This window comes from Montipora capricornis, chromosome 1 (genome assembly GCF_036669925.1).
Source record: "Montipora capricornis isolate CH-2021 chromosome 1, ASM3666992v2, whole genome shotgun sequence".
Classification (NCBI taxonomy): domain Eukaryota; kingdom Metazoa; phylum Cnidaria; class Anthozoa; order Scleractinia; family Acroporidae; genus Montipora; species Montipora capricornis.
Window position 1 is genome coordinate 13,646,186 of NC_090883.1, and position 25,176 is coordinate 13,671,361.

The following is a 25,176-nucleotide window of genomic DNA, read 5'->3' on the forward strand; positions in this document are numbered from 1 at the left end:
TGATCTTAGAGAGGACATAGGTTCGAATCCAAGGAAGCTGGTTATGGTTAGGGGTAGCAACGACCTTCTCCTTGGTAGTTCCAAGAAAGGACTAGCTTAGAGAAAGAAATGACTACCTATGATGTTAGTTTGAAAGCATTTAATATTGTGCTGTCTACCTAATGTTTTACCTAAGTGTATATGTTTGTTAAATGCGTAAGACAGATCAGTTTGATTTTAATTCCTGTTTAAGTGGTCAAATATTAAAAAGTCAAGTACATGCATGTATGCAATTTAACCAGATTTAATTGATGTTTGTAGATGGTTATGTAAGCAAAGAAAGGTTCATTGAAGATTGGTTTAATTATATTATTTTCTAAACTTGATAAAAATTGACATTTGTCTGGGATTTGTTGTTGTGTCAATCTGCAATTCCAAGAGTGTAAATCATATCATTTTGTCATTTACCTTGAAATTCTTTTGTCATGAACAAGTGAGTTGATAAAGGTGAAGTAACCGCCATAACAAAGATTTGAAAGCTGACATTTTGAGCATTAGCTGTTTGCTAGAGTGAATTGAGGAATTGTGGGTTGCTAGTGGCTCATGTAGAAGATAAGTACATCTACAGTGTAGCTTTTCCATTGGTGGAATTATGATAACAAAAATAGCCAAATAACTTAATTCAATGAAAAGCATTAATTGATTCAATAGGGTTTCAGAGTGCCCAGTTGAGATTTTGTGACTTTATCGTGTTTTTTTTTTTTTGTCTTTTTTGTCATTGTCATGTTATGGGGAAAGTGCTTTGGAAAACTGAAAAAATTATATTGCAATTGGTTTCAACCCATTGTTTGTTATTTCTTTCTGTATCTAGAAATTTGTTGAAATAGTCTGCTAGTTGTCTCCCTGCTTTTCCTATTTTAGTTATATGTACAGTCAAGGGACATAACTATTCTTCAGTTTCAATATGGAGGCGTTTCTTTATGTTTTTCCACCTGTTAGGTTATTCTTGGTCACAATATTTGCCATGTCTCCTGATCTAGAGCCAGATATGTTCTATTATATTCAAATCTGGAGACTATGTTGGCCGCTTCTGGAAGGTTACTTCGTTTTCATCTTTGTAATTTTCCACAGCATGAGCTCTTTGAATGGGAACATTACCATCCGTGAACAGGGATCTTGGATTGTAGGATGTCAATGTACTTAGCGGAGTTAATGTTGCCTTCCACAGCAAAGTTCCAACATTGTCGTGACAAATACATACACCCTTATCTTGTGTTCAGCGCAAGGACAGATGAGCTGTAGATTGTATTTTTCATTGTCTTTTCACCAAATATGAACACAGTTGTTTGCACCGAGCATAGTATGACTCTTTTTGGAAAATATGACTTCTCTCCAGTACTCATCTACTATCTGGCTTTTTCGCTCCTTACGCTTTTGCAAACCACCACTTTCCTTTTCACTGACCTTCATTTGTATGCTTCTGAGTGCACAACCCTTTCCACATTTAACTTGCTAAAAGGTAATGTGCTTTGCACTCTTTAAGCTTCAATGTAATGTTCTGTAAGTTGAGTTGTCTGTTCACTTTAAGCTATCAGTATACCGCAAATGACAACCTTGCATTGTTGCGGCTTCACAGTCACACGTTTCATAAAAACCCCAATATAGTATATATTTTCTGAAAGCTTAGGAATTGTAGATTTTCCGATTATTAGTTGATTTAAGTTAAGAAATAAAAACTTTTCCTAAAATAGCCATCATTTTCTTTTAAGTATGTAGTTTCACAAATTGACTTCGTTGCGGGGCAGAATTTAACCAGAGAAAGCGAGCAACATTGCTTTGTTTTCTTCCTACCTTGATCTAAAAAGCCGTGTCTGGAATTTTGATTAATTGTGTGGTTTGTTTTCTATATGCTGTTAAACTTTAAGTTTTCAGGAAAAAAGGATTAAAAACTCGCTGTAAACAAACTGGAAACGTGCGCCTCATTCGATGAAATTGTAGTTTTGAGAAATAAAGTCCCAGCTTCTAATTAGAGATAACTTATTCATATAATCGTTTTTCCTTTTTAACTTTGTCTAGAAGAAATCTTTTTTCACAGAACGTTTTGCAATGAAAAGAACTCAGTGAGATGTACCTGGGAATATCAAAAACTAAAATTTGGCAAAATTATCAATCTTGGGGTATACTGATACCTTAACCTGACAAAGTGAATCGTTTCTATCTCTGTTTGAGAATGTCTTTTTTTCTTCCACTTTGCTTCAAATTCTCAATGATCCAGTCCTTTTGTAGTTTCATAGAATGCTTGTGATAGTCATTCTTGGAATGTTCAACAGTCTTGACAGTTGAGCTTTGTTTTTCAATGTGAAGAATGGCTCACAGGTAGCACATGGCATTTACAGTCTCCTTAATTTTTCACTTTTATCTCCTGCTACCTTAAAGGGAACCTCCACTTCAACAAAAAAATAACTTTAAATCACAGGAAATAACTGTTACAGTAAAGTCAACACAATCTTTTCAAGGAAAGCGTTTGTATCCAAAATAAGTAAGTTTTAGAATCGCCTATGTTTGTTTTCAAATTTTGTGGGTGCCGCCATCTTGAATAATTGTGATGTGTTACGGTTGCTCTATTGTTATTAGACAAACGTTTTTTATGTCAGTACAATAGGCCACTTTGGAAAATACCATAATAATCTTTGTTTGTCCCCTCAAATTTTGCATAACCATTGTTTCCAGTTTCACTTGGGACTTACAATGGTCCCAAGAGAAAACAAAAACAAAATTTGAGCAGACAAACAAAGAGTCTTATGGTATTTTCGAAGTGGCCTATAGGGCAACCGTAAAATGTCACAATTATTCAAGATGGCGGCACCTGCGAAATTTGATTGAGACTTGGCTCAATGCTAATGACACTGCGGCAATACTCAAATTGATCCTACCTGGCACGCATAACTTTATGTACCATAATCGATCAGGACGCAAAGAAGGTGGAACGGGACTCTAGGTATGAGTTCTTTCCGCGCTATGCTGTCTATTATTTGTCACCCACTGTATTCTGCTCAGCATCCAGTGACTCTGAATACATTTAACTTGGGTCCTGTGGGACTTGCGGACAATGTCTTACACTCTACTATCCATAGACAATGGAACCGCAGCTCCGGAACAATCACTTCAATGAAAAACATAATAAACACGATTATTTCTCCTGTGGCTGCTTCACGGTGTGTTTTGAAACACCGTAGCACTTGGGGTAACACCGCTAAACTGATCACAATACGTCACGTGGCTGGAACGATTAACCTGCAAAAACAAATGGTAGTTTGTAATTGTAATGCTCACTAGGTCAGGAATAAAACAACTGTAATCTATGATTACATATGTGATCACAATGTCGACTTGATGGCCCTGACAGAACACTGGCTTACACCAAAGGATTCTGCTGTTAAGACTGAAATATGTCCTGATGGTTACAGTGTTCTTGTTCACGAAAGATCAGATCGCCATTGCAGTGGTACTGGGCTACTCTACCCTGACTCGTACGAAGCCTCTATGATTAACTCTGGAGTCGGCGAGCATGGATCCTTTGAGTATTCAGAGTGTCTCGTGAAGGCATCTTCTTATAATTTGCGGGTTATAGTCATGTACAGACCACCTTATTCAGACGATCATCTAGTTCAATTAGTGTCTTTCTATCAGAGTTTCCTGAATACCTAGAGACTGTGCATTTATGGAAGGAACTCTTACTTATTACCGGTGACGTTAATATCCATGTCGATGACCTTCAGGTCTCTGACGCACGGAAGTTCTTGGAGACATTGGAAGCCTTGGGATAGGAGCAACACGTCGACCAACCTACACACTAGGATGGGCACTTACTCGATCTAACCATCACGCGCATGTCCGAGAGTCTGGTCACCAGTACACCTGTGGTTGACCAATTTATATCAGATCACGCTGCTGTTCGATGTCGGCTCGCACCACCCAGGCCTGGTCTCCTAGTTAACACCATCAGCTATCGGAAAATCAAGTCTGTCGACATTGACCAACTGAAAGAAGATATACAGCAGACCTCCCTCTAATAAGAGAGGTACCAACTAATGCCGATGACCTAAATGACTATGCGAAGGAGTACAGCACCATCCTCTCAGAACTCCTCGATCGGCATGCGCTGCAAAGGACTCGGACTCGGCTGACTCAACCAGTAGTTTCATGGTACAATAAAGATGTTGATCAAGCTAAGCGCGCCCGCAGAAAAGCTGAACGCAAATGGAGGAGAAGGAGACTTCCATCAGATGTCGAAGATTACAAAAAGAAATGGAACTATGCCACAAACCTAATGAACAAAGCCAGACAAGATTTCTTTACTCACTTTGTTGAAGAGAATAGTTCTAACCAGAAAAAGCTGTTTAATGCCCTAAAACAAGCTGCACGGCGAGCGCAAACATTTGCGCTTTCCTGAGCACATAAACAAGACTGGCTGGCAAATGATATCGGTTTTTACGAACAGAACGCTGAACTCTTTTAACAACCTGAGTGAGTGCAATATTAGTGACTTGATTAACAATTCTGCGAAGAAGTCTTGTGTCCTGGATCCGATGCCCACTTGTCTGATCTATGACTCTCTTGACGTGTTGCTGCCGGTTAGAACTAGAATGGTGAACGCATCCCTGTCCACGGGGTGCTTCCCGGATGAATGGAAGGAAGCTGTTGTGAGCCCTTTACTGAAAAAAGGTGCGAAGGACTCTGGTCACAAAAACCTACGACCAGTTAGCAATCTGCAATTTGTTTCAAGGATCACTGAGAGAGCGGTTTTCAACCAGATTTATGCCCACCTAACAGAATGGACTGTTTCCAGAATTACCATCGGCATACAGAAGTGCACATAGTACAGAGACGGCACTGGTGGAAGTTGTTAACGACATTCTACTAAATATGAATAGCCAACATGTGTCTTTGCTAGTTCTCCTGGACTTAAGTGCCGCATTTGAGACGGTGGACCATAATATCCTTCTTCGCCGTCTCAGACCTCATTTGGCGTCACCGCTGATGCTCTCAAATGGTTTGACTCTTATTTGTCTGGTCAGACCCAACGCGTCGTTGTCGACGGGAAACTGTCAGAAAGATGTCATCTGTCTTTGGTGTGCCACAGGGATAGTGTCTTGGTCCTCTTCTGCTTTCTGTTTATGCTAGCAAGCTCTTTGAAGTAATAAAGTCTCATCTACCCCAGGGCCCATGCATACGCTCATGAAACCCAATTATACCTCTCGTTCAAACCAGACAGTGCGGTCAGTGAGACAGAGGCCAGGTTTGCCATGGAGCAGTGCATCAGGGCCATGAGAGTGTGGATGGTTGTTGATAAGCTGAAGCTTAACAAAGAAAAGACTGAGTTCATGCTAATAGGGACTCACCAACAGCTCTCTAAAGTACGAACCGATAGTTTCTTAGTTGCCAGAACTGTCGTGTCGTCTGTAAGCGAAGCTAGAAATCTTGGTGTCTGGCTTGGCTCGAAGTTTCAATTTCAAACACATATTAAAAAGACATGTCAGTCAGCGTTATACTATATTTACAATATAAGACTTAGACGTAAATTTCTATCATTTGAAGTTGCTAAGACGTTAGTTCAAGCATTAGTCTTTAGCCGCCTAGATTACTGCAACTCAGTTCTATATGGTATACCGGCTATCCACACAAATAAACTACAGCGCGTACAAAACGCAGCCGCGAGACTTCTCACAAACAAGCCATGCTACTTGCAGTCATGGTAGACCTCCATTGGCTGCCTGTAAAATTTAGAATAATTTTAGAATAAAGTTATTTTATTTACTTTTAAGGCTGTGCATGGTACTGCACCTATATATATTACTAGTCTTTTATCTTTTAATCTAGGTATAGTCTTAGGTCCGTTGGCAACAACACTCTAGCAAGGCCCGAAATTAAATCAGCCAAGACGACTGGAGACAGAGCCTTCGCGGTTGCTGCTCCACTCTTATGGAATGCATTACCGCCCACTCTTAGGGCTTTGATAACATTACTTCATTCAAGAAACAATTAAAGACGCATCTTTTTAGGAAAGCATATATTTAGATATTTTAGATTTAACTTTTTTACCTTTTTCCTTATTTGTTCGACTATTATTACTACATACTTATATAATCAATTTTTGTTCACTTTCTATTGTTAGTTAGCAACACTCAGTTTTTTTTTTATCAATTATACAAGTTTTATATCAATTGTAAATAACAGTATCATTAGTTAGCCTTCACTTTACCAACTTGTAAAGCTGGTTAGATCATATATTAATGAATTTTGCGCTATAGAAATAATAAAGTTATCATTATTATTATAATTATTATTATTATTATTACATTTATGGACGAGTTTGCTACTTATCTGGAATCCATCATATTAGTGCCTCAGCCGTTAATTGCGACTGGGGACTTGAACATTCATGTAAATGATACAAATGATCCCAACACTTGGTGTTTCTGGATTTACTTTTATCTATGGGTTTAAAGCAGCATGTGAAGGGTTAAACACATGAGGGCGGCCATACCTTGGATTTGGTCATCACCAGGCAACATGATGACGTCATCAAGAGTGCACCAGTCATTGACCGGTTCACAACTGACCATGCTGCAGTACCTTGTCCCTTGAACTCTGTAAAACCGCCAGGTGCTGTGAAGGAGATCAATTACAGACAGCTGAAGGCTATTGACATGGATGAAATGGCCAGCTGCTCCAACTCCACTCTCTAGGCCATTCTTGACAAACACGCTTCTCTGAAAATTAAGACTGTCGCAACAGGAAGCATGTTCCCTGGTTTGACAGTCAGATGAAGGCTGCCATACGGGCTAGATGAAAGGCGGAGAGGATATGCCGCAAGTCTAAATCTGTGCATGACCTTAGTGTTTTTAAGGCGAAGAAAAACCATGCAACATTCATCATGAATCAAGCCCATTGTGAATATTACACCAGTCACATTCAAGAAAAGAGCTCTAACCAGAGGAAGCTATTGTAATCTACTAAGACCTTGCTGTGTGATGCTAAGGACGTTTCTTTCCCTCTGGGCGACCCTGACCAGCTTGTGAATGATTTTGGCAACTTCTTTGTCCAGAAGATTGAGAGGATAAATAAGTCTCTAGTTGACCTGTCAGTGCAGTCTCAATCGCCTCCTCATGCAGATAAGCATAGTGCATGTGCTGATGGACGGTTTACCAGCTTCAAGTCCCTGATGCAAGATCACGTGCGCATGCTCACTGACAAGGTACCTAAAAAATCATGTCAGCTTGACCCGCTCCCAACATCAATTGTTGTTCAGTTGCTGGACATTTTGGCGAAATCGAAATAGTATTTGTGTAATATGTATCTACACTGTATGGCGATGCCAAAACCATGAAAACCCTGGAGGCCAGATAGACACTTTAACATTGTGCAACTGATCATAGTTATGTAAAGATGCGCACTAGAAATTAATAAATTATTATTATTAATAATTAATTAATTAATAAATAATTTTTTTTTTTTTTACAGTGGAACAATCAATTACTTCATTTTTCGTTAGTGAAACACCTTTTTGACATGTAAAGTTAGGACAACAACAACCAAAAATTAGCAACCTTTGCAGCAACACAACTTGATGTGTTTACAATAAGGAAAAGCGAAGTGATATGTTTTAGACAAACGGCAAGCTTGTTTGTTTACATTTTCAGTGATATTTTTATCCTAAAAAGACAAAAGACACAGCCTGCCTCAGGTTTTCCTGCACTTACTGTGCAAACCCAGGCAAAACTTGTGCATGCCATTTTCTAAAGTGACAAATGATTACGTTCCTCTACTGTATGTCTATTCAGATGCATCAAAACCAATGTTTCACTCCATGTCAATCTTCTCTGATGAACAATTTAAATACTTGAAACTTCAGCTTGCAAATCTTGGTTAATTCACTTTCATTTTTGTTTTACTTGTGACCAATTTGCCCAAAAATCACTGTCCACCATAACTGAATTTCATGTAACACAAGATTACCCAAATTCTTGGTTTGCACCTCTGTGGCATCGTGGCAATGTTGGATGGCAATACAAGACAATAAATTTTCAAAGTTCCCAGTTCCCATTAGTTCCCAGCGGAGAGACAGGTTATTGTTTTTGCCTTCTATCGTGGCTGCCGTGACGTCAGATGCATACCATGAATAGATGAAATGTGGTTTCATGCCTGATTCACGTGAGTGCATTCAGCCAATCAGAATAGGCATTTAAAAACAAAACAAAAAAGACTGCAATGACTTTTTGGTAAATATATCTCCTTCATTTTTTGTTATGATCTAACATGATTTTACAAGACCAATGGGCATCCCAGTTGTACCTGTTTTTGAAGACGATGAACCAAGTACAAAGAAGAAAGTTCAAAGGATAACTTCACCAGAAAAGTGGGAAATAAAACAGGTTAATTCATTTATGTCTTGATTGATATAGTATTGTGCTTCCTTGATTAAAGGGGCTAGGTCACGCTATTTTAGGTAATTTTGTTTAATTTTGTTAATTATGAGCTCTAAACGTCAAATTGGCAGAGCAAGAGTCTTTCATTTGCAAAATCACGGCCATGTAACAACTGAGAATGATTTTCCAGCTTTGTAAATGACATTTTGATGTAGACTGATATAAATTTGAAAAAAGGTGGGCCGATGTTTTTCAAATTTACCCAAATTCAATCCATTTCAATCCTCTCCAGTTTTGTCCATCCATGTCCCTTCGTGGCTTCCCTGTGTTTGTTAGAGTTTTTCTATAGTTTTGAACAGTTATTGTGATATTTTAGTTAATTCCATGACCATTCGAACAGTGCTGAAATTGCCTAAAATTGCGTGACCTAGCCCCTTTAAGGTTCTGCTTCTGGAAATGTCTTTAATTGAGTGATTGAAGTGATTTCTTTACTTTTTAAAGAAAATGTTTGTACAGCTTATTTCAGCAGGTGTGTTGGACAAGGCTGACTACCCCGATTTTGATGAAGAGACAGGTGTTCTTCCTAAAGATGATGACTCAGGTTAGTTTAAGATCACAGCCTGTACATTTAAGAAGATTTAGATTAAAATGTTCTGCAAAAGATTTGGGAAAGGTTCACACATGACCCTTAATTTTAATTTTAATGATTTACATCATCCTTGTCCTTTCTATCAATGCAGTACATCCTCATTCTTCTATTTAGTATGCTGCCTTTATGATGGAGAAAATGATTTTTTTTTCTTGTCTTATGTGCCCTCTCACATGCAAGTTGCTGAAATGGTTTTCTGTTAAATGATTTAAGCCATTAGTTAGCTGTTGAATACCTGCCATTGGAGCTATTTAAGAAGAGCTTGCGGTGTTAGCATTTTTCCCTTGCCTGTCTAAGGCATTGGAAAAAGCTGTTGTAGGTGTTAAGAAGAAGCCTTTCCAAGCCATGCAGAAAGTTTGTGTAGGCTGTTCGATGTTCTGAGAATGAATTAACTTTGCCCTTCAAGGCCTGGTGGCCCAGACCAAAAATTATAAGAAGGTTAGCTTCAGGGTAAACTGAACCAAACTGCTATTCAGTGTGCCACATTGTTCGGATTACCGATTACAGCCTAGGACCATGGGTAAGATTATTTTGAAAATCTATCCTTACGAGAAATTTTGGTTATTAAGTCAGTGTACACCCATCGACCCGCACAGACTGTCGGGGTGGAGGTGGGGAGGCCGCACAGCCACTGAGGATAGGTGTGTTTAGGAAATTTTCCTTGGCGGGAAATCACGTTGCAGCGTTGCATTTTGCCCACCCGCGTTTTTCTGGTGAGAAATCATATTAGTGACGAGCAGAAAGAGCATGAGAGAAGACGTGACGAAATTTGAGGAAAGAATACCTTGAGAGAAGCAGAGGAAGGAGAAAGAGAAAATTTCAATGAACAACATCGTAAAGCTGAGAGAAATAGAGCGGTTAGCTTTCAGGTAATGTTTTCCTTCTTAATGTATAACTCACGAAAAAAAAAAAAAAAAGGGAAAGGGAAGAATGCCTGAAAACGTTTGCAATTCCATGTTGACAGAGATTCTGGCATATTTCAACAATCACACACCACATACAGCAGACATTATTGATGAGTTTTCCTGTCATCATTGTATATTTTGTCATAACCAAACTCTCGACATCCATATAAATTTATATTGAATTGCGGTACATTTATCTGCAAGGAATGCACTTGTAAGCAATGTTTTGGACAGTTTAGGTTCTTTTTTGCCTGATAAGACTAAGAAAAGTGGTTTGATGAGTTCGAACCTGCAATTTTCGGCAAAATCTCCAACAGCAATCAAGTTACGACAATCGTTTGTCTTGTTTGTCACACGGTTTTGTGGCTGGCTATCGGTTGCTCGTATTTTGAACTGAATTCATCATTACTGTGGCGACTGTCCACACTAAATTAATACCTTTCGGTTGATAGGTTTATTGTGTGGAATGGATGTGAGCTGCTTTGTTTCACTGTGAAATTGTAGTCTAGTTAGGAAAATACTGCGCTTTAGCTGGACTTTTTAATTAGTTATTTTTGCTGTTGTTCTAAACTGAAGAGAGAGGGTGTAAAGATTACCAGTCAAACGGAAACTGTTTACTATGTATGTAATTTCAGTTTTAGTTGTTAATTAAAATTGTTGGTTATTGTTTGCAAGGTTTGTTTGTTTACAGCTGTCAGCTCAGAGGTGTTTGATCACTGTAAACTGTATACACTTGACGATTAATGATATACTCTATGCAAAAGCGAGTATTTCCATATACACTGTATTGCTTTCTGGGCTTAGAAACAGGAGCTCCACTTTTAGGGTTGGCTAAATTTATATTATGTATTTTTGTAGGGCGTATCTAATTGATAGTTTCGATACTCGATAGAAATCGAACATAATCAATCATAATCGATAGTAATCAATCAACTAATATCAGAAATCGATAGAAATTTAATGCCTGCATCCTTGTGATTATCGATTTTGATCGATTTTTGTAATCGCATTGATTCACTTTTATTGAGTGTTTAGTTTTATCATTAGAATTAACCTCAATTCACTTTTTGACAGGCTTTAACTAATAAAAAGCAATCCAAATTTATCATCTCTTTAACATTTAGCATTAATTCGTTAACACTTTGTTTAAGACTGAATTGTTCTTACAATAGATTCTTCTTGATGAAAATCAATGTTCTTGTTGAAAAAATGCTTAATCTTAAAAGCTTTAAATGAAAATATACTTTGACTTGATGTGCTTCAATTCAGTCGTTTAGCCATTAGCAATTATGATTCCTCAAATCCCCCATTTGTATATTCGTTTTTGCAGTTTTTGCTTTTTCTTTAAATCTAACGAGAACAAGCGGTCATGGGAGTCTTGACTCCCCACAAGAGCTTGAAATAGACCAGTTCACGCTCTTGAGTGCATCATGAGTAATCAGGGCAACATGGTAGGAATTTCAAAGGTTCAAAGTTGGAAACAAACAAGTAAATAAATGGACTAATCATAATTACAATTTTAATGTTTGAGCCTAGGAACTAGATAAACCAGTAGGTTTTTGAGTCAGCCCCTAGCCATATTGAGTTGAATTTTTTACTGTGCACTGTAGTTTAGGGAAATAATGAAGAAATAAGAAAATGAAAATAGTAGCAAAGATTACTAAAATCTTTAAATTCTAAGTAAACAATTAGTGCTGGTTTAACAACAAGAAGTGCTTTAGTTTTGTTTTACATGTAAATCTTGAAGAGAGTAAGCTTTTAACATGCCATAGATCAGTAGCTACATAACATATGGACTGTTTGCCAATGTATGTTTTTGCGTACCATTTGCTTAATCTTATAATATTTTGATTCAATGCCATTCTCAAATGGACATTCCTGTGAATTTTAGTATCCGGGCTTACCATAACATCTTTGAAAAGGTCTCTAGACTCTAAAAGCGCAGACACAGATAACGAATTTACCCATGCCCTTTTTCTTTGATAAGCTCTGAAATAGAAACCATGAAATGGTAATTCTGAAAATAAGGAGGAAAATTTCAAAACCACAAATTACACAAGGTAAAGCAAATAAAAAGGGCCGTATGTATACTTAAAAGGCAAAACTTACTTTTCCGTTGAGAGAATTCCATGTTCACAACTTACGCAACATAGCATCGTACTGCCAGAACTCATTTCCTTATAAATACACAATTTGCTAAAGATGTTGATGATTCTCTTGAAATTTTGCAAGATTGGCAAATGAAACAAACGTGACAGAACTGGAAGTTTCTGGAGATTCTGCTGCTAATTTCCTTCTATTCAAGTAAAGCCTGTCTCTGACATCTGTGGAAGTAAATTTGAAACCAATTTTCGCAGAGAGTGACGTTTGTTAGATGGCAGGGGCTGACTCATTGAAATATCTTCCTCCGCACTCCAATTGCTTTCCGGACAGAATGTACAATGGCATCTGACGAAAGAGTAGCTGTTGCCTACGTGTATAATACCTGTTGTCTTCAGACAGTCTCTTTGATTATATTGCGATCTGCTGCATTGCTTCCCCGTCAGATTTCTTGGTGTCACTCAGTTCGTTCTTTAAAACTTTTAGAGTTCATCCCTGATGCTGCAGCTTGTCATGTGTTGACTGCAGTTGATTCAACACTTCATCGTACTTATCCGGACCTCGGTACCTCACCGATTTGGCTGAAATTTTGCATGTAGTCTTTCTTTGGTGTCCTTACTACGAAATGGATATTTTAAAGTTCTGATAAATTTTACTTTAGGAGTTCTAAACATGGCCAGTTTTGGTCGGCTGCAAATTGAAGCCAATATGGCGGATCAAAGGACTTCTTGTCATCCTTCCGTCCAGCTCACCATAATCTTTTACCAAAAGCCATTAAAACCGCCTGTAAGGGCTATCTTTGTGTTCATATTGTATGTCGAATACTTCTCTGAAATAAAATGATTTTTTTTTTATCTTTATCACGGGAGAAAAAAAATTAAAAACGTGTGACCAGTGCGCAACCATTCAATAAATTAAGTCACGAATCTGGGATATCATAGATGATTGATATATAAACAACCTCATCAAGATTTAGGTCTGTGCGGTTTTTCATTCGCGCTCTATTCGGATAAATGTTTTTCCTTCCGCAGATGATGAACACGGAAAAATCACTCGCAATCAGCGCAAAGTTAACATTCTCGACTTCCAGTGCGCAATGCTAATTCAATTACATAAAGGTGGCATTTTCCCACGACTGAAACAAAACAACCCCGTCATTTTTCGTGGGGAAGAAATTTTGTTTGCAGATCGAGGCAGGAACAGTTGATAACATACAAGTTGAGGTAAGTTCTGCTAGTAATTTTGCTCAAGTTTATTCCAGAGTTATTATTTCGGTCTTATTGACAAATCCACAGAGTTTCCTTTTTAAGTTAATTCCTGGTGAATGTACAATGAAAAAGATAGTGAAATTCGTGTCCGATGGATGTAGCCTGTTCACTGCCCAGTTAATTAGCCTCACTGCATTCTCTCTTTTGTGCAGCTTTTCCCAGAAAAATTGGGTAGGGGTTTCGGGCCTGCTTCCCAAAACCCATACCCTATTTGCAACCAAAATCTGTGATTTTCCGTTCCCTATTTATGACCTGACCAAAAATTTGATACCCAATTTATGACCTGACCCTTAAATCAATACCCTGGTGCAGACCTGCCTTATAATTATTTCCCTAGTTCAGACCAATGTTAAAGGCAATGTTTATTTGCTTTTATTAGGTAGGTTACATGATAAAGAAGTAGCTTCTAAATAAAAAACAAATTCAAGATTAGAGTGCAAAAATCGATACCATTTATAACCAAAATGTCGGAAAATTGGCCAAAGTCGATACCCGATTTATAACCAAAACGGCTGAAAACCCCTACCCTTTGGGGCCGCACATACCTATATAGCCCATACAAGGGAGTACCCCCCGCCCCCCTTCCCAGGATCATTAACAACCGTTCAACACAAAGGGTGGTTTCGTCCTTTGTCTTCCAACTTCCTCTTCAACCGTTTTCTTTTCCTATCTGTATCTTACTAGTTATTTATTACTACAGCAACAACGGCTTGTATGGAGTGCTATATTTTACTGCTTGCACGCACACGTTATATTGGACTCTCTTGCCTGGCACGTGGGTTTAAATAACTCCACATTTAGGGCAAGGACGGGATTTTATATAGATTAGACAGAATACATTTTATAAATTATTATCAACGTTTTTGTGATTGAAATTCTGATAATTTTGCGTCATTTTTTAGCCCGGTGTTGACATTTTTTCCACAGGTCTATTTAAGTTGACTGCGGAGCTTGAGTACATTACTGTCTATCTGCCCTCGACATTGGGAAAGCTACGGGATACGTTGGACATGCGGAAAGACTCGCTGTTCCATTCACAGAGAATTTAGTGGCTACACAGCACAACCACCTAAAGGAAATCGTGGAGTTAATTTGTTTCAGGCGAAAACCCTTTTTTCCGAAACCAGAAAAGTTATTTCTGTTGGCTGGCGTAATTCCTCTGTTTTGAAGTTGATTCATCAGGTTGGGTAAATTAATGCACAAGGGCGCTAATACGGGCACCAATTTGAACGGATGCACCTCTGAGACAGGAGAACTTGCTGTTGGAATGATGACACTTGATAGAATAAGTGCGTTTATATTCCATTAGTATATGGCCGCTTATTGGAATTGATACTTTAACAGAAATAGAGATGTGTATTGCAATAGAAACGAGTAACGGCATACAGACGAATGTTGGAATATGGGCTCGTAGTAAAATGATGACACTAAATAGAATTGAGTGCCAAAATCAATACTCTTCTAGCAATATGCCCTATGTGTAGACCAAAAATTAGCAGCATGGCAGGAGTTGCCAAACAAGAAGAAGATATCGACAACCAACGAGTGTCTGACGGTGAGGTAGAAGAACACGGTGTCAAAGGAAATGAGAAAAAAGACGTATTCAGAGAAGAGAAAGAATCGGGACATGAAGAGAATGACCCGTAGAAGCCTTGTGTTTTCGCTGACAACACGTCTCCTTTCCAACAAGAAATGGATGAAAAGGCCTTGGCAAAAAGTTCCTGGTTAGAAGAGCCATTAAATAAGAACCAACAAAGCACAGTAAGCCACTTTCTATACTTTATCTTCCCCGGCTGCATACTAAATTCAGATTTCAGATTTGTATCATTTTGCACAATTACATATTTTTACACTGTCTAAATGATATGATTATATAGCTAGACACGGTTGTTTTACAACGAAATACACCACTTATGAAATTCTTACGAAACTACATGCAGGATCCGTACCCTCACTAGTGAGGATATTGATAACGTCATTTCCAGCTTTTTCACGGTTGTTTGTTGCTTGTACATGGAAAACAATTCAAGTTAAGCATGGGGAGAGGTCCTAACCATCAGTAAGATACCGCCCGTCATTAAAATTGGCCAACCATCGCATGCGTACACAACATACTACATCTTCACTTGTTGGTTATTTGCAGATTATGTCCCTTGAGAAAACAGACATTAATTTAACTCTGCAAAGCAGTGCTGCATTAAATCGAGAAAGTTTGATGGCAGATGCATTGAGGTCACTTGTCAAAAGCTACAGAAAAATGAAACTCAATGATTTCTTTGGGAGCTGTGGCCTATCGGCAATCAGTGAAGTAGATATGGATTTATCATCCGCTTCAGAGCTTACCAGGACACGATATATTGGTGAAACTCATGAAGTTGTGGTGGTGTAGTGGCTGTTCACAAAACGTTGTCGGCGAGTCATGCCGCGGACTTGTGGGACGCACTGAGAACCTCAGACAAGATGTGCGAAGTCTTTAACCTCCCCAAACTCGATTTTGATGAGAAGAAAGCTTCGAACGGAAGTAATGAGAAGTATATCAAAGCTCTTGCGGAGACATACGACAATGCATCCAGCAGAAATATCAAAAGACAAGTCCTTTCCATCATAGCAGACCTGACCACCTATGAAGAAATCCGTAAATTTCTGCCAGGTTTAACGAAATATATGTTCTGTTTAATTGACGTGTGGACGTGGAGTTCCTGTGGTACAAAAAGCTGGAGTACGCACTAGAGTTGACATCAATCAGTTGGATAATTTTGTTAACTTCATAACTAGTCCCTACATTGTAAAGGACCTGCCATTTTGGCGAGCAGTTCTTGAAGTTATCTTTTGGAGAGGTAATTCACACCCCAAACGTCATTAGGGTGTCAGTTAATGAGAGAATTATCGACCAGTATTTGCAATATCAAGAAGGTGAAGCGACTCTATGGGTTAGATCTTGTCAAGATAGCTACCGTAGTTATTCGGTTATAAGGTGCACGGTTTTTTCAAGAAAAATCTGTCTTTTGGTGGCAAGTTAGTACTAAAATTGGGGTGCGTCTTATAGCCAAGTATTTTTGCGCAACAAAATCTTAAGTTCACAATTTGAGAAGAACTTTTAGTTTAAACAACACAAGAAAGGGACACTGGTTGTCTATCGAAAAAGAATAATGCTTTTAGAGACCTTTGCAACACTAAACGACTTCCAGAAAAAGCAAACAAATGGAAATTTGCATACGTCCTTAACAGCACGTGCTCAGTAACATGATATCCATGACAACAATACAATCATTCGAACCTTGTTTTGAATTCCGAGAATGGTGTTTGTCGTTCGCATGAAGTTTCTTCTCTGAACAAACAGTGTAAAGATAAAACATACCTTCTTCGTTCATCCAGCCTGAACACTGAAATTTGCATCCTTGGTGGCGTGTTGATATTCAGCTGTCAAACACCTTTGAATATGAATTTCGAAGGGAGTTTTTTGCCATTTGCTTTCACTTGAAGTACAAAGTCTGAACTCTGACCATTTATTAAGTCAGAAGGTTCAAATAAACGTGCATGTGTTTTATGTTTATCATTTCAGGTGTGAGATTTTAGCTTTTGTTTTTACGTATATCATTAAAACGTGACTTTTTTTTCACTCTTGGTTACGTTAACAAAAAGAGTTCGCATGCCAATCGTGTAAGGATAATTGTTCTCAAATTCATCACATTCTTTTGGTAACTCTCAACTGTTTGGTGCGTCTTATAACCGAGTATTTTCATGTAAATTTCAGTTTGAGAAGTTAGCTTGATTAAATTGCTAAGTTTGGGGTGCATCTTATAACCGAGTGCGCCTTATAACGGAATAACTACGTTAATAACGTATCTACTCTGGAAAAAAATAGCAGTTCTCAGAGCAAGAGTTGAACCAATAGCCTTAAACTAACACGTCCAGGCTCTGAGGGCTTTTTTAAATAGCAATTTTTTGTTTTTCTGCAATCAGGTCAACGTCACCAGCTCACGTGTTCCAGACCACTGCAGTGAATATGCCCAAAATGATCTCACAGGTTCAAGTTTCCGAGGCAATTGCAACCACACCCATGGTCCTTTCTGTGAGCGATGCGAAGAACTGAAATCTGTGCTATCTGGTATCCAGCCGGCAATTTTAAATAGTCCCTTTGAGTCGGAAAACGAAAAAGATGATGCCCTTCACGTGTTCCAAGAAGCTGTAACAGCTATCGAGAGCTGGAAAGCTCATCAACTGCAAGTTGTGAACCAGGATAAAGCACGTAGCGATGTAATCGACTGCCTGAGTGAAAGAACCATCTTGCTCATCCAAGACTTGGAAATGTAATTGGCTGTACCGTGAGTACCGTGAGTCACAGGGCGAATGGTTTGGAAAAAAGAGGCATTTCCTGGCATATTACAGTCGCTTTAAGAAAGAGAAGTGGTGAGATTGAGACACAAAGTTAAATGTTGTGCCCAAGACAGTGCCTACGTGACGACACTCATGGAACATGTTCTCACAACATTAAAGAGGGAGAACCCAGATGCATTTTTCCGTCAAGATAACGCTGGATGTTATCATTCTGCCAATACTGTTCTCGCTTGTAAGAACATCAGCAAGCGAACTGGGATTTCCATTCGACGCATAGACTTTTCTGACCCACAAGGAGGCAAAGGTGCATGTGACCGGTTTGCTACCACAATGAAGAATCATGTGCGCTCTTACGTAAACGAAGGTCATGACGTAGTTACCACTGAGCAGTTCCAGGAGGCACTGCTCTCACATGGAGAAATTTCTGGCGCTAGAATTGCTTTGCTGGCTGATCCAGTATGCAACAAACTTAACGTTAAGGGACCAGGCATCAGTAAAGTGAACAATTTTAAGTTCACCTGTGAGGGGGTAAAAGTCTGGAGGGCATACCAAGTTGGTGAAGGAAAACTACTCCTATGGTCTAAATTCGAAGAAAAAAATCGTAACTTTTAATTATATGGACTAGAGCGTGAGATTGGTATACATGAAAAGACACTAAACCTTAGGCCAGCTCCCTCCATGTACACAATGCAAGTTACCTTTTGTTCTATCATGGCGATTGGAAAGTAACCTTAAACGGTGCATACAGGCTATATCAAACTAACATCCCACCAATAAGCCAATGGGATAAAGCCAATTTTGACGGCTCTTTTCTTTACGTTTAAGGTATTGATGGTTCTATCACAGTTGTAACAGATGTGCTGTTTTCCGATGGTAGATTCCGTCCAGTGAAGCCACGAAAGGCAACTGAGAAATGTCAGTCATCCTGCAAGAGTGGAAAAAGCACTAGCCTCACAGAGGATCACGGAAGCGATAACGATGACGAAAACGAGAGATCAGGTGCTGAAGTTGAAAACGGAAGGGAAAAATTGTTTGCCTGCCCAAACGAAGGTTATATCAAAACCTATCAATGCTTTGGCTCAATGGTTAACCACACGCTTTACGGGCAATGTGTGTTTCAGGCTGAGAGAGAGTCCCTTATTGATACAGTGAAGGTCCTGTACTGCAGAAAGCTCCGAGGTGAAAACAGTGCCCTCACTCCAACTACGGAAACAGCAGCGGCAAAGTCTTCGTTGCCATCGCCACACAATGTACTGGATAAGGGCTGAGCGTTGAGATCAACAAAAACTTCCAAACCTTTCAGCAAGAAACAGAGTCGTTTTCTCGAGGAAAAGTTCACAATCGGTGAGACGACGGGGAGAAAACTTGACCGCGTGACAGTAGCTCGACAAATGAGAGTGGCCAGGGGCAGCGATGGGCAGCGACAGTTTACGGCTGAAGAGCTATTGACTGCCAACCAGATTCAAGGCTTTTTGTCCCGCCACACAACATCTAAGAATCAAACAGTGGTTGTAGTTGAAGATGATTTTGTGGCAGCTGAAGTTGAAGATGCCATGGCAAGCATGTGAAATGAAGTGATAAACCAAACGCAACCCATTCATCCAGTCACCATTGACGACTACAATCTTTGTGATCTTGATGCTATAGGAAGGTTGTGTAAGCTTACAGTACCTGTTTTACGAGACATTTTTTGCCACTTTGAACCAGAGATGAGTTCAAAATCACAGCAACTGCCATTCCGAAAAGCACCATATGTGGAGATATTGGAGAAACATGTCCAAGCTTGTTCTTGTTTTGACACGCTAACTGCCAGCTGACCATTTCAATTGTGTCACATACCTTGTTTAGTTTATCGCCAACTGTCCATACTTCCAGTAGGATTATGCTATGCGAGAGGTTGCAACGACAGTCTTCTGATCCCTGGTGTGCTATAAGAATTCACATGATCATCCCTCTGAACGGGCTATGCGGTACATAGGTTTCCACTGTATAAACGTTTCTTTAATACAGTGTTTCATTGTCACAGTAAAGGTCAAGAAACTATATTTTCTTACAACACCCTTATAACGCTAGAGTGCGGTTTCAAATTTTTGTTCAGAGCACATGCAGGTTTCATCATCGCACACTATCAATTAGATAGGGCTCCCAAGGGAAACGACAATACACTAATAAAAGACGGATCATGTCATCTTTGGGGACCGTCATGTATTTTCTGATAAAAAGTTGTTTTTTGACCGAGAGTTCAGGAAAGCTTTTTCAGCATTTATTCCAAGATGCCAACAGCAGCAAGCTAGGGGCAGGAAATGTTATTCTTCTTTGGCTCGTTTTATTTCCCTCCTCCTGTCAATTGTGTAAAATTACACCACTCGACCCCCCTCCCCTCCACTCCCTTCTCCCCCAATTGTAAAATGATGTAATCCTCTGGTTGTTCGTTTCAAGTGCTGGTTGATAATTAGTAGCGCCGGTGGGACGCGTCTTTTTACAACCTATTGTGCTTCAGAACAATTATCGATGTGCAGAAGATGAGTGAAGACTTGAGCTTACTCAAATAATGTAGTAATAGATTCATGAACAGCGTTCAATCAATACGCGACAAAGAAATACTGTAAGTGTACCTAATTGAGTGTGTTTGTTTACTTTAGGCCGAGATTATTGACATCGTACGGTACATTGAATTCGAATTTAGATATTCAACTGTACATGACCTCGAAACGTATTTCGCTCCTTTGCTACCTCAATACGGATATAGTTTCGCCAGCTTAAAGATAGCACGTAACAGGCGTATTTGAGATATGAAATTTTTACAGGAGAGCGGTTCGATCGTTTCCCTTCTAAATAAGATTTGTTTCAATGGTTTCTTTATTTACATTAGTGAAAGCAGAACCTCTTTGATAAATCATTCGAAGGATATTGAAAGTACCAATAAAGTAGTAAAGTCAGTAAATGGCTGTTTCGAAGCGAAATATGCTAACATTTGGACACTATTATCATGTTAAACTTTACATATTTTCCTTTGCACAATGGTCACACTTGTTTATTTTTTTTCTCTCGTGCTAGAAGTTGCCCATTTTTTTATTTCTCCTGGTAAATCTCCTATAACTGCTCTACATGTACATCCAGGTTAAATAGTTAACTGTTAATCGACATAACATGGGAGATATCGGCCTTTCGATTTACAGTATATTTATGTGTCTCAAAGGTATCCTGGAAGTACGCTACAACTTTTCACTCGAACATGACAAAACTTTTTATTTCAAAGACGTATTTGACACAGATCGTGAGTAGGAAGATTGCTCTTAAAGGCGGTATGAATGGACTGTGGTTAAAGATTATGGTAAGCTAGAAGGGAGGATGACAAGAAGTCCTGTGATTGAAACATCCATTTCGTAGTTAGGACCCCAAAGCAAGACTACATGCAAAAATTCAGTCGCGACCTTTTAATATTACTGAAATCTTACAGAGTATGACTCTTAAGTTCCTCAAAGTTTGTAATAAACTCTTCTAACTTTGTATTTATTGGTGCTAGTTCCTTGTTTAAAAGATCCCTAAACTCTTCAATTTTATCCATATCTACTCTTAGCAGCGTTTATGGTACAGAGTGTGTGAGATGTCCTGCCGCCATTAAGCCATATGGAAATTCAAAGCAAAATAAACTGTCCATGACTCTGCTTTTCTAGACTTTTGCCTTCGTAAACCAAACAAACATGTTCAGGTTCACAACTGAAATGAACTGGAGTTGATATCTATTCCTTGGAATTCCTAAATATTGCTTTTTTTTGGTCTCCATACATTCTGTGTAATTTTGTACTTTTGGAATCACACAAATGTATGGCAGAAACTTTGTTTAATAAAATAATTTCTACAATAGCCATTCTCTCCAACTTTATTCTGCCACACCTTTGAACGCATATCTTCTGTTTTCAAAAATAACAATAACGAAATTGCATATCATGAATACTTTTCATCGCTTTCAACTTCCACAGAAACCTTTGAAATTCTCTCCATCTTGCCCTGATTACCCATGATGCACTCAAGAGTGTGAACTCGTCTATTCCCTTCCAAAATTTCGGAACAGGCGACAGTTTGTCAACTTGGTTTCTTTAGCTTTCTGTCACTTTCAGTTTATTTAGTGATTCCTGATATTATTACTGGGATTCTCAAAAGCAACTGAATACAAATGCACAAAACATTTCCCTTCACTTTGTTAGATGTCGTGTATATTCAATCATTGTTTAAGCCGTTTTAGCGCCAAAGGGAACCTGGGCTGAAGTGTTGCCTCAGCTAATATTACAGCTGCTTATGTCGGTGTTCCTGGATCCTGGAGAAAAAAAAAACAAAAAAGTATCAACCAGTGGAGAAAGAAGTAACATTGGATTAAAAATGTGGCTTATGTTTCTTATTTTCCATTTCATGGGCTGGATTTGACAGAAATTTGTGATTATCGATTTCAATCAATTAAATTGACTAATCAATCAAAAAATATTGAGTACCATCGAGTTTTATCGATTAATCAATTAGCTTTTCGATGATCAATTTCCATCGATTAGATACGCCCTGTTTATGTACATTGTAGGGAAACAATCCCAAACATCCTTTTGGGTCCTTTTTGGTGAAAGATGCAACTTCAGTAATTTATCTGAGCAAGTTCAGCAAGAGAAATTTAAGATAGACCTGTCAGTTATATGTATATTATTGCAGTGGTATCAAGGCATAACGAATGATTTGCTTTCTCTGTCACTGAACAGATGAGGACATTGAAATTGAACTTGTGGATGAAGAGCCTGCCTTTTTACGAGGGCAAACTAAACTGAGTGTGGCCATGAGTCCTGTGAAGATTGTTAAGGTAGCCACTGTAAACTTTGCTTGCCTTCATTTCATTATGGATGTTTATTATATGGATCTGTCTCACGAGGACTGGGAACTACAAAATTCACGAATTTGATTGGCTCAAATCAATATTGACCGAGGTCTAGATTTTCCCATCTAGACCGGCATCTAGACGGGTAATGTTTTGCGGTGAAAAGATGCAAACTAGCATGCAAAAATATTGAGTATTTTCTTCTATACCAATATTATTTATGGAAGTGCCAAACAGCATGATGACAAAATAGAGGATGACGAGCAAACTTTGACAGAATTAAGTTCAGCTCATCGCTGTTCGCAAGCAAAATGTCAGTTAGTACAAACCAGTTACATTAAACGAATTAAATTGTTCTTGTTTGGCCATATAATAAACATCTTATTAACCGAGCTAGGTCGGTCTGTACTGGCGACCTCGGTCAAGATTCTCCCATACAGACCTCCTGCTCGGTTAATAAGAACTAAGTAATAAACTGCAAGCAGTCTCGAAGCAGACTACTTAGAAGTCCTCTTTGCTAGTGCAGGTCTTTCTGGCATTTCAGTCTGGTCTAAACTATTTTCAGTAATATTCCGAAAAAGCAGGGTGTCTAGCGAGACCTATGTTCCTATAAAGTGCTATTTTTTTCCTGACCTATCCAAAAGTCCTTTACATGAGGTTGGACAAAATGCCCATATATTCCTATAGTTGAAGCTTTCTTTGTATTGGAAACTTTCATGTCACAATTAAACATTTGTTTGTAGCACCTCAGAATGCAAATTAACTTTCAAATATGCACCCAGTCTTCCTGTCCACGTTTGGTAGCAAAAAAGAGACGAAAAATTATCTTCAAATTTGAAGACAATTGCGAAACATTTCAATCATTTCCTTCACAGATAATGCTACAAAGTTTTTTAGGGCAGCTGAAAAAAGCAACTTTAATACACCAACTAATGGCAAATTCTAACTTATTATAAAGCAGAACAGTGACAATAATTAAGAAATTTATTTACATATATGCTTATATTTTAATAATAATTGTCAATGAATGTGACTCGAGCATGTTGATGTGGTCAAATGTTGTTGAACTGAAAGGGATTTTAGATTGCCCTTGTTATTGATCTTGTATGCAGAGGAACGTAATGGGAGTTTGTTCAATTTTTTTTTTTTTTTTTGTTTTCTGTTCCTTTCTTTTTGGAACCATAAAGCACTTGAAAGCCTGTAGTTTCCTTTACCACTCTATCTTTTATACATGTACTAGAATCCTGATGGCTCCTTGCAAAGAGCTGCCATGACACAAAGTGCGTTAGCAAAGGAGAGGAGAGAACTCAAGCAGGCTCAAAGGGAAGCACAAGCAGACAGTATACCCAAAGACCTCAGCAAGCTCTGGATTGATCCAGTTCCGGATGGTAAGAATCACGAAGTTTACAAATTTTTGGCTTTTCCATCTGCGTTTACTGTAGATAGTTTTTTAATTTACCTATGCTCATCAAAATTTGACAAGATACATTTACAATTGATTGATTTTATTTTTATGTATTTGACCCCTTGGATCCATAATACAATGTCCACAATATATTTTTGGGGAAATCCGAAATACCTAACCTCTTCAGCCTTAAAAAGTCTGTTGTTGGATGCCTTCCTTGCAAGGGGCACCGCCATTGCCGATCCTGAGCCATTTGCAACCAACTTTTTTTTAATTTGTCAAGATAATCTCACCATCTGGTCTTCTGGCAGCTTTTTTTCCTTGTTTCACCTCACACTTTGAACTTTCATGGCGTATGCCTCCAGCCAACCCGCGGTAATTGTTCTCCGTAAAACTAAACAAAAGAAAGAAATTGATGCAGCAGATATCTTAAGGCTTTTATTTTCAACTCCGAACGCATTCCAATGAATCTTGGCCTCATTGGTCAAAAGGACACAATGCCGGTATCCAAGACGCCTTTGGAAATTTCATCTTCGCTCAGCTGACTGGTTGGCAATAAGTACCAGGAAGGAAAAATGGGGAAAGAAAAAACACAAAAGAAGAAGAGAAAAATGCATTACTGGAATAACAACTATTATCAAGGATATAGAAAATGTGAAAGCACTTACCAGTGTGATAAATTCTGGGTACTCTAGTAATCAATTTTCCCTTAGGATTTACCGATTCTTGTTATTTAGTGCTTAGTTTTTCTCACTTTTTATGCAGTGGGTGGTAACAAAGCAGTCTTTGCTCAAGACATGCGAGGTGTTGGATTGGCAAATGATGACATGCCAGAGTGGAAACGAGCTACCTTTGGAGGAAACAAAGCTTCCTATGGAAAGAAAACAAACTTAACTATCCTGGAGCAAAGGCAAGGATTACCCATATATAAACTACGACAAGAACTTTTAAAGGTAAGATTCCTTGAAACCGTTTTTTCCATACTAGGATCTCGCCCGGTGTGATATGAAGGAAAACGTCTGAGTGATTTCTTAACATGTAGATTTATTAATTTTAGTTTCCTACCGTGAGAGAAGAATGATGCATCATCCTTTTCCATGTTGTCATCAAACCAGTGTTTAAAAACTTGATTAAAGTAAAGTTTTTCGGGCATGTGCAGTTTGTTGATGAGACAGACTGTTTTTTCCCTTAAGCTACGGTGAAGTCCCTTTTCAGTCATGCTTACACTGTGAGGTCCTTTGCTCT

General features: G+C 38.6%; 1 protein-coding gene across 1 annotated transcript in view; it reads left to right on the plus strand.

The window, feature by feature from the left end:
- Positions 1-25,176, plus strand: part of LOC138058239 (ATP-dependent RNA helicase DHX8-like) — a 166,650-nt gene that overhangs the window by 126,516 nt on the left and 14,958 nt on the right. The window contains exons 12-16 of the mRNA XM_068904148.1: positions 8,312-8,414; positions 8,925-9,009; positions 22,414-22,511; positions 23,767-23,914; positions 24,697-24,884. Of these exons, the coding sequence (XP_068760249.1) occupies positions 8,312-8,414; positions 8,925-9,009; positions 22,414-22,511; positions 23,767-23,914; positions 24,697-24,884 (622 nt within the window). The remainder of the gene's footprint in view (positions 1-8,311; positions 8,415-8,924; positions 9,010-22,413; positions 22,512-23,766; positions 23,915-24,696; positions 24,885-25,176) is intronic.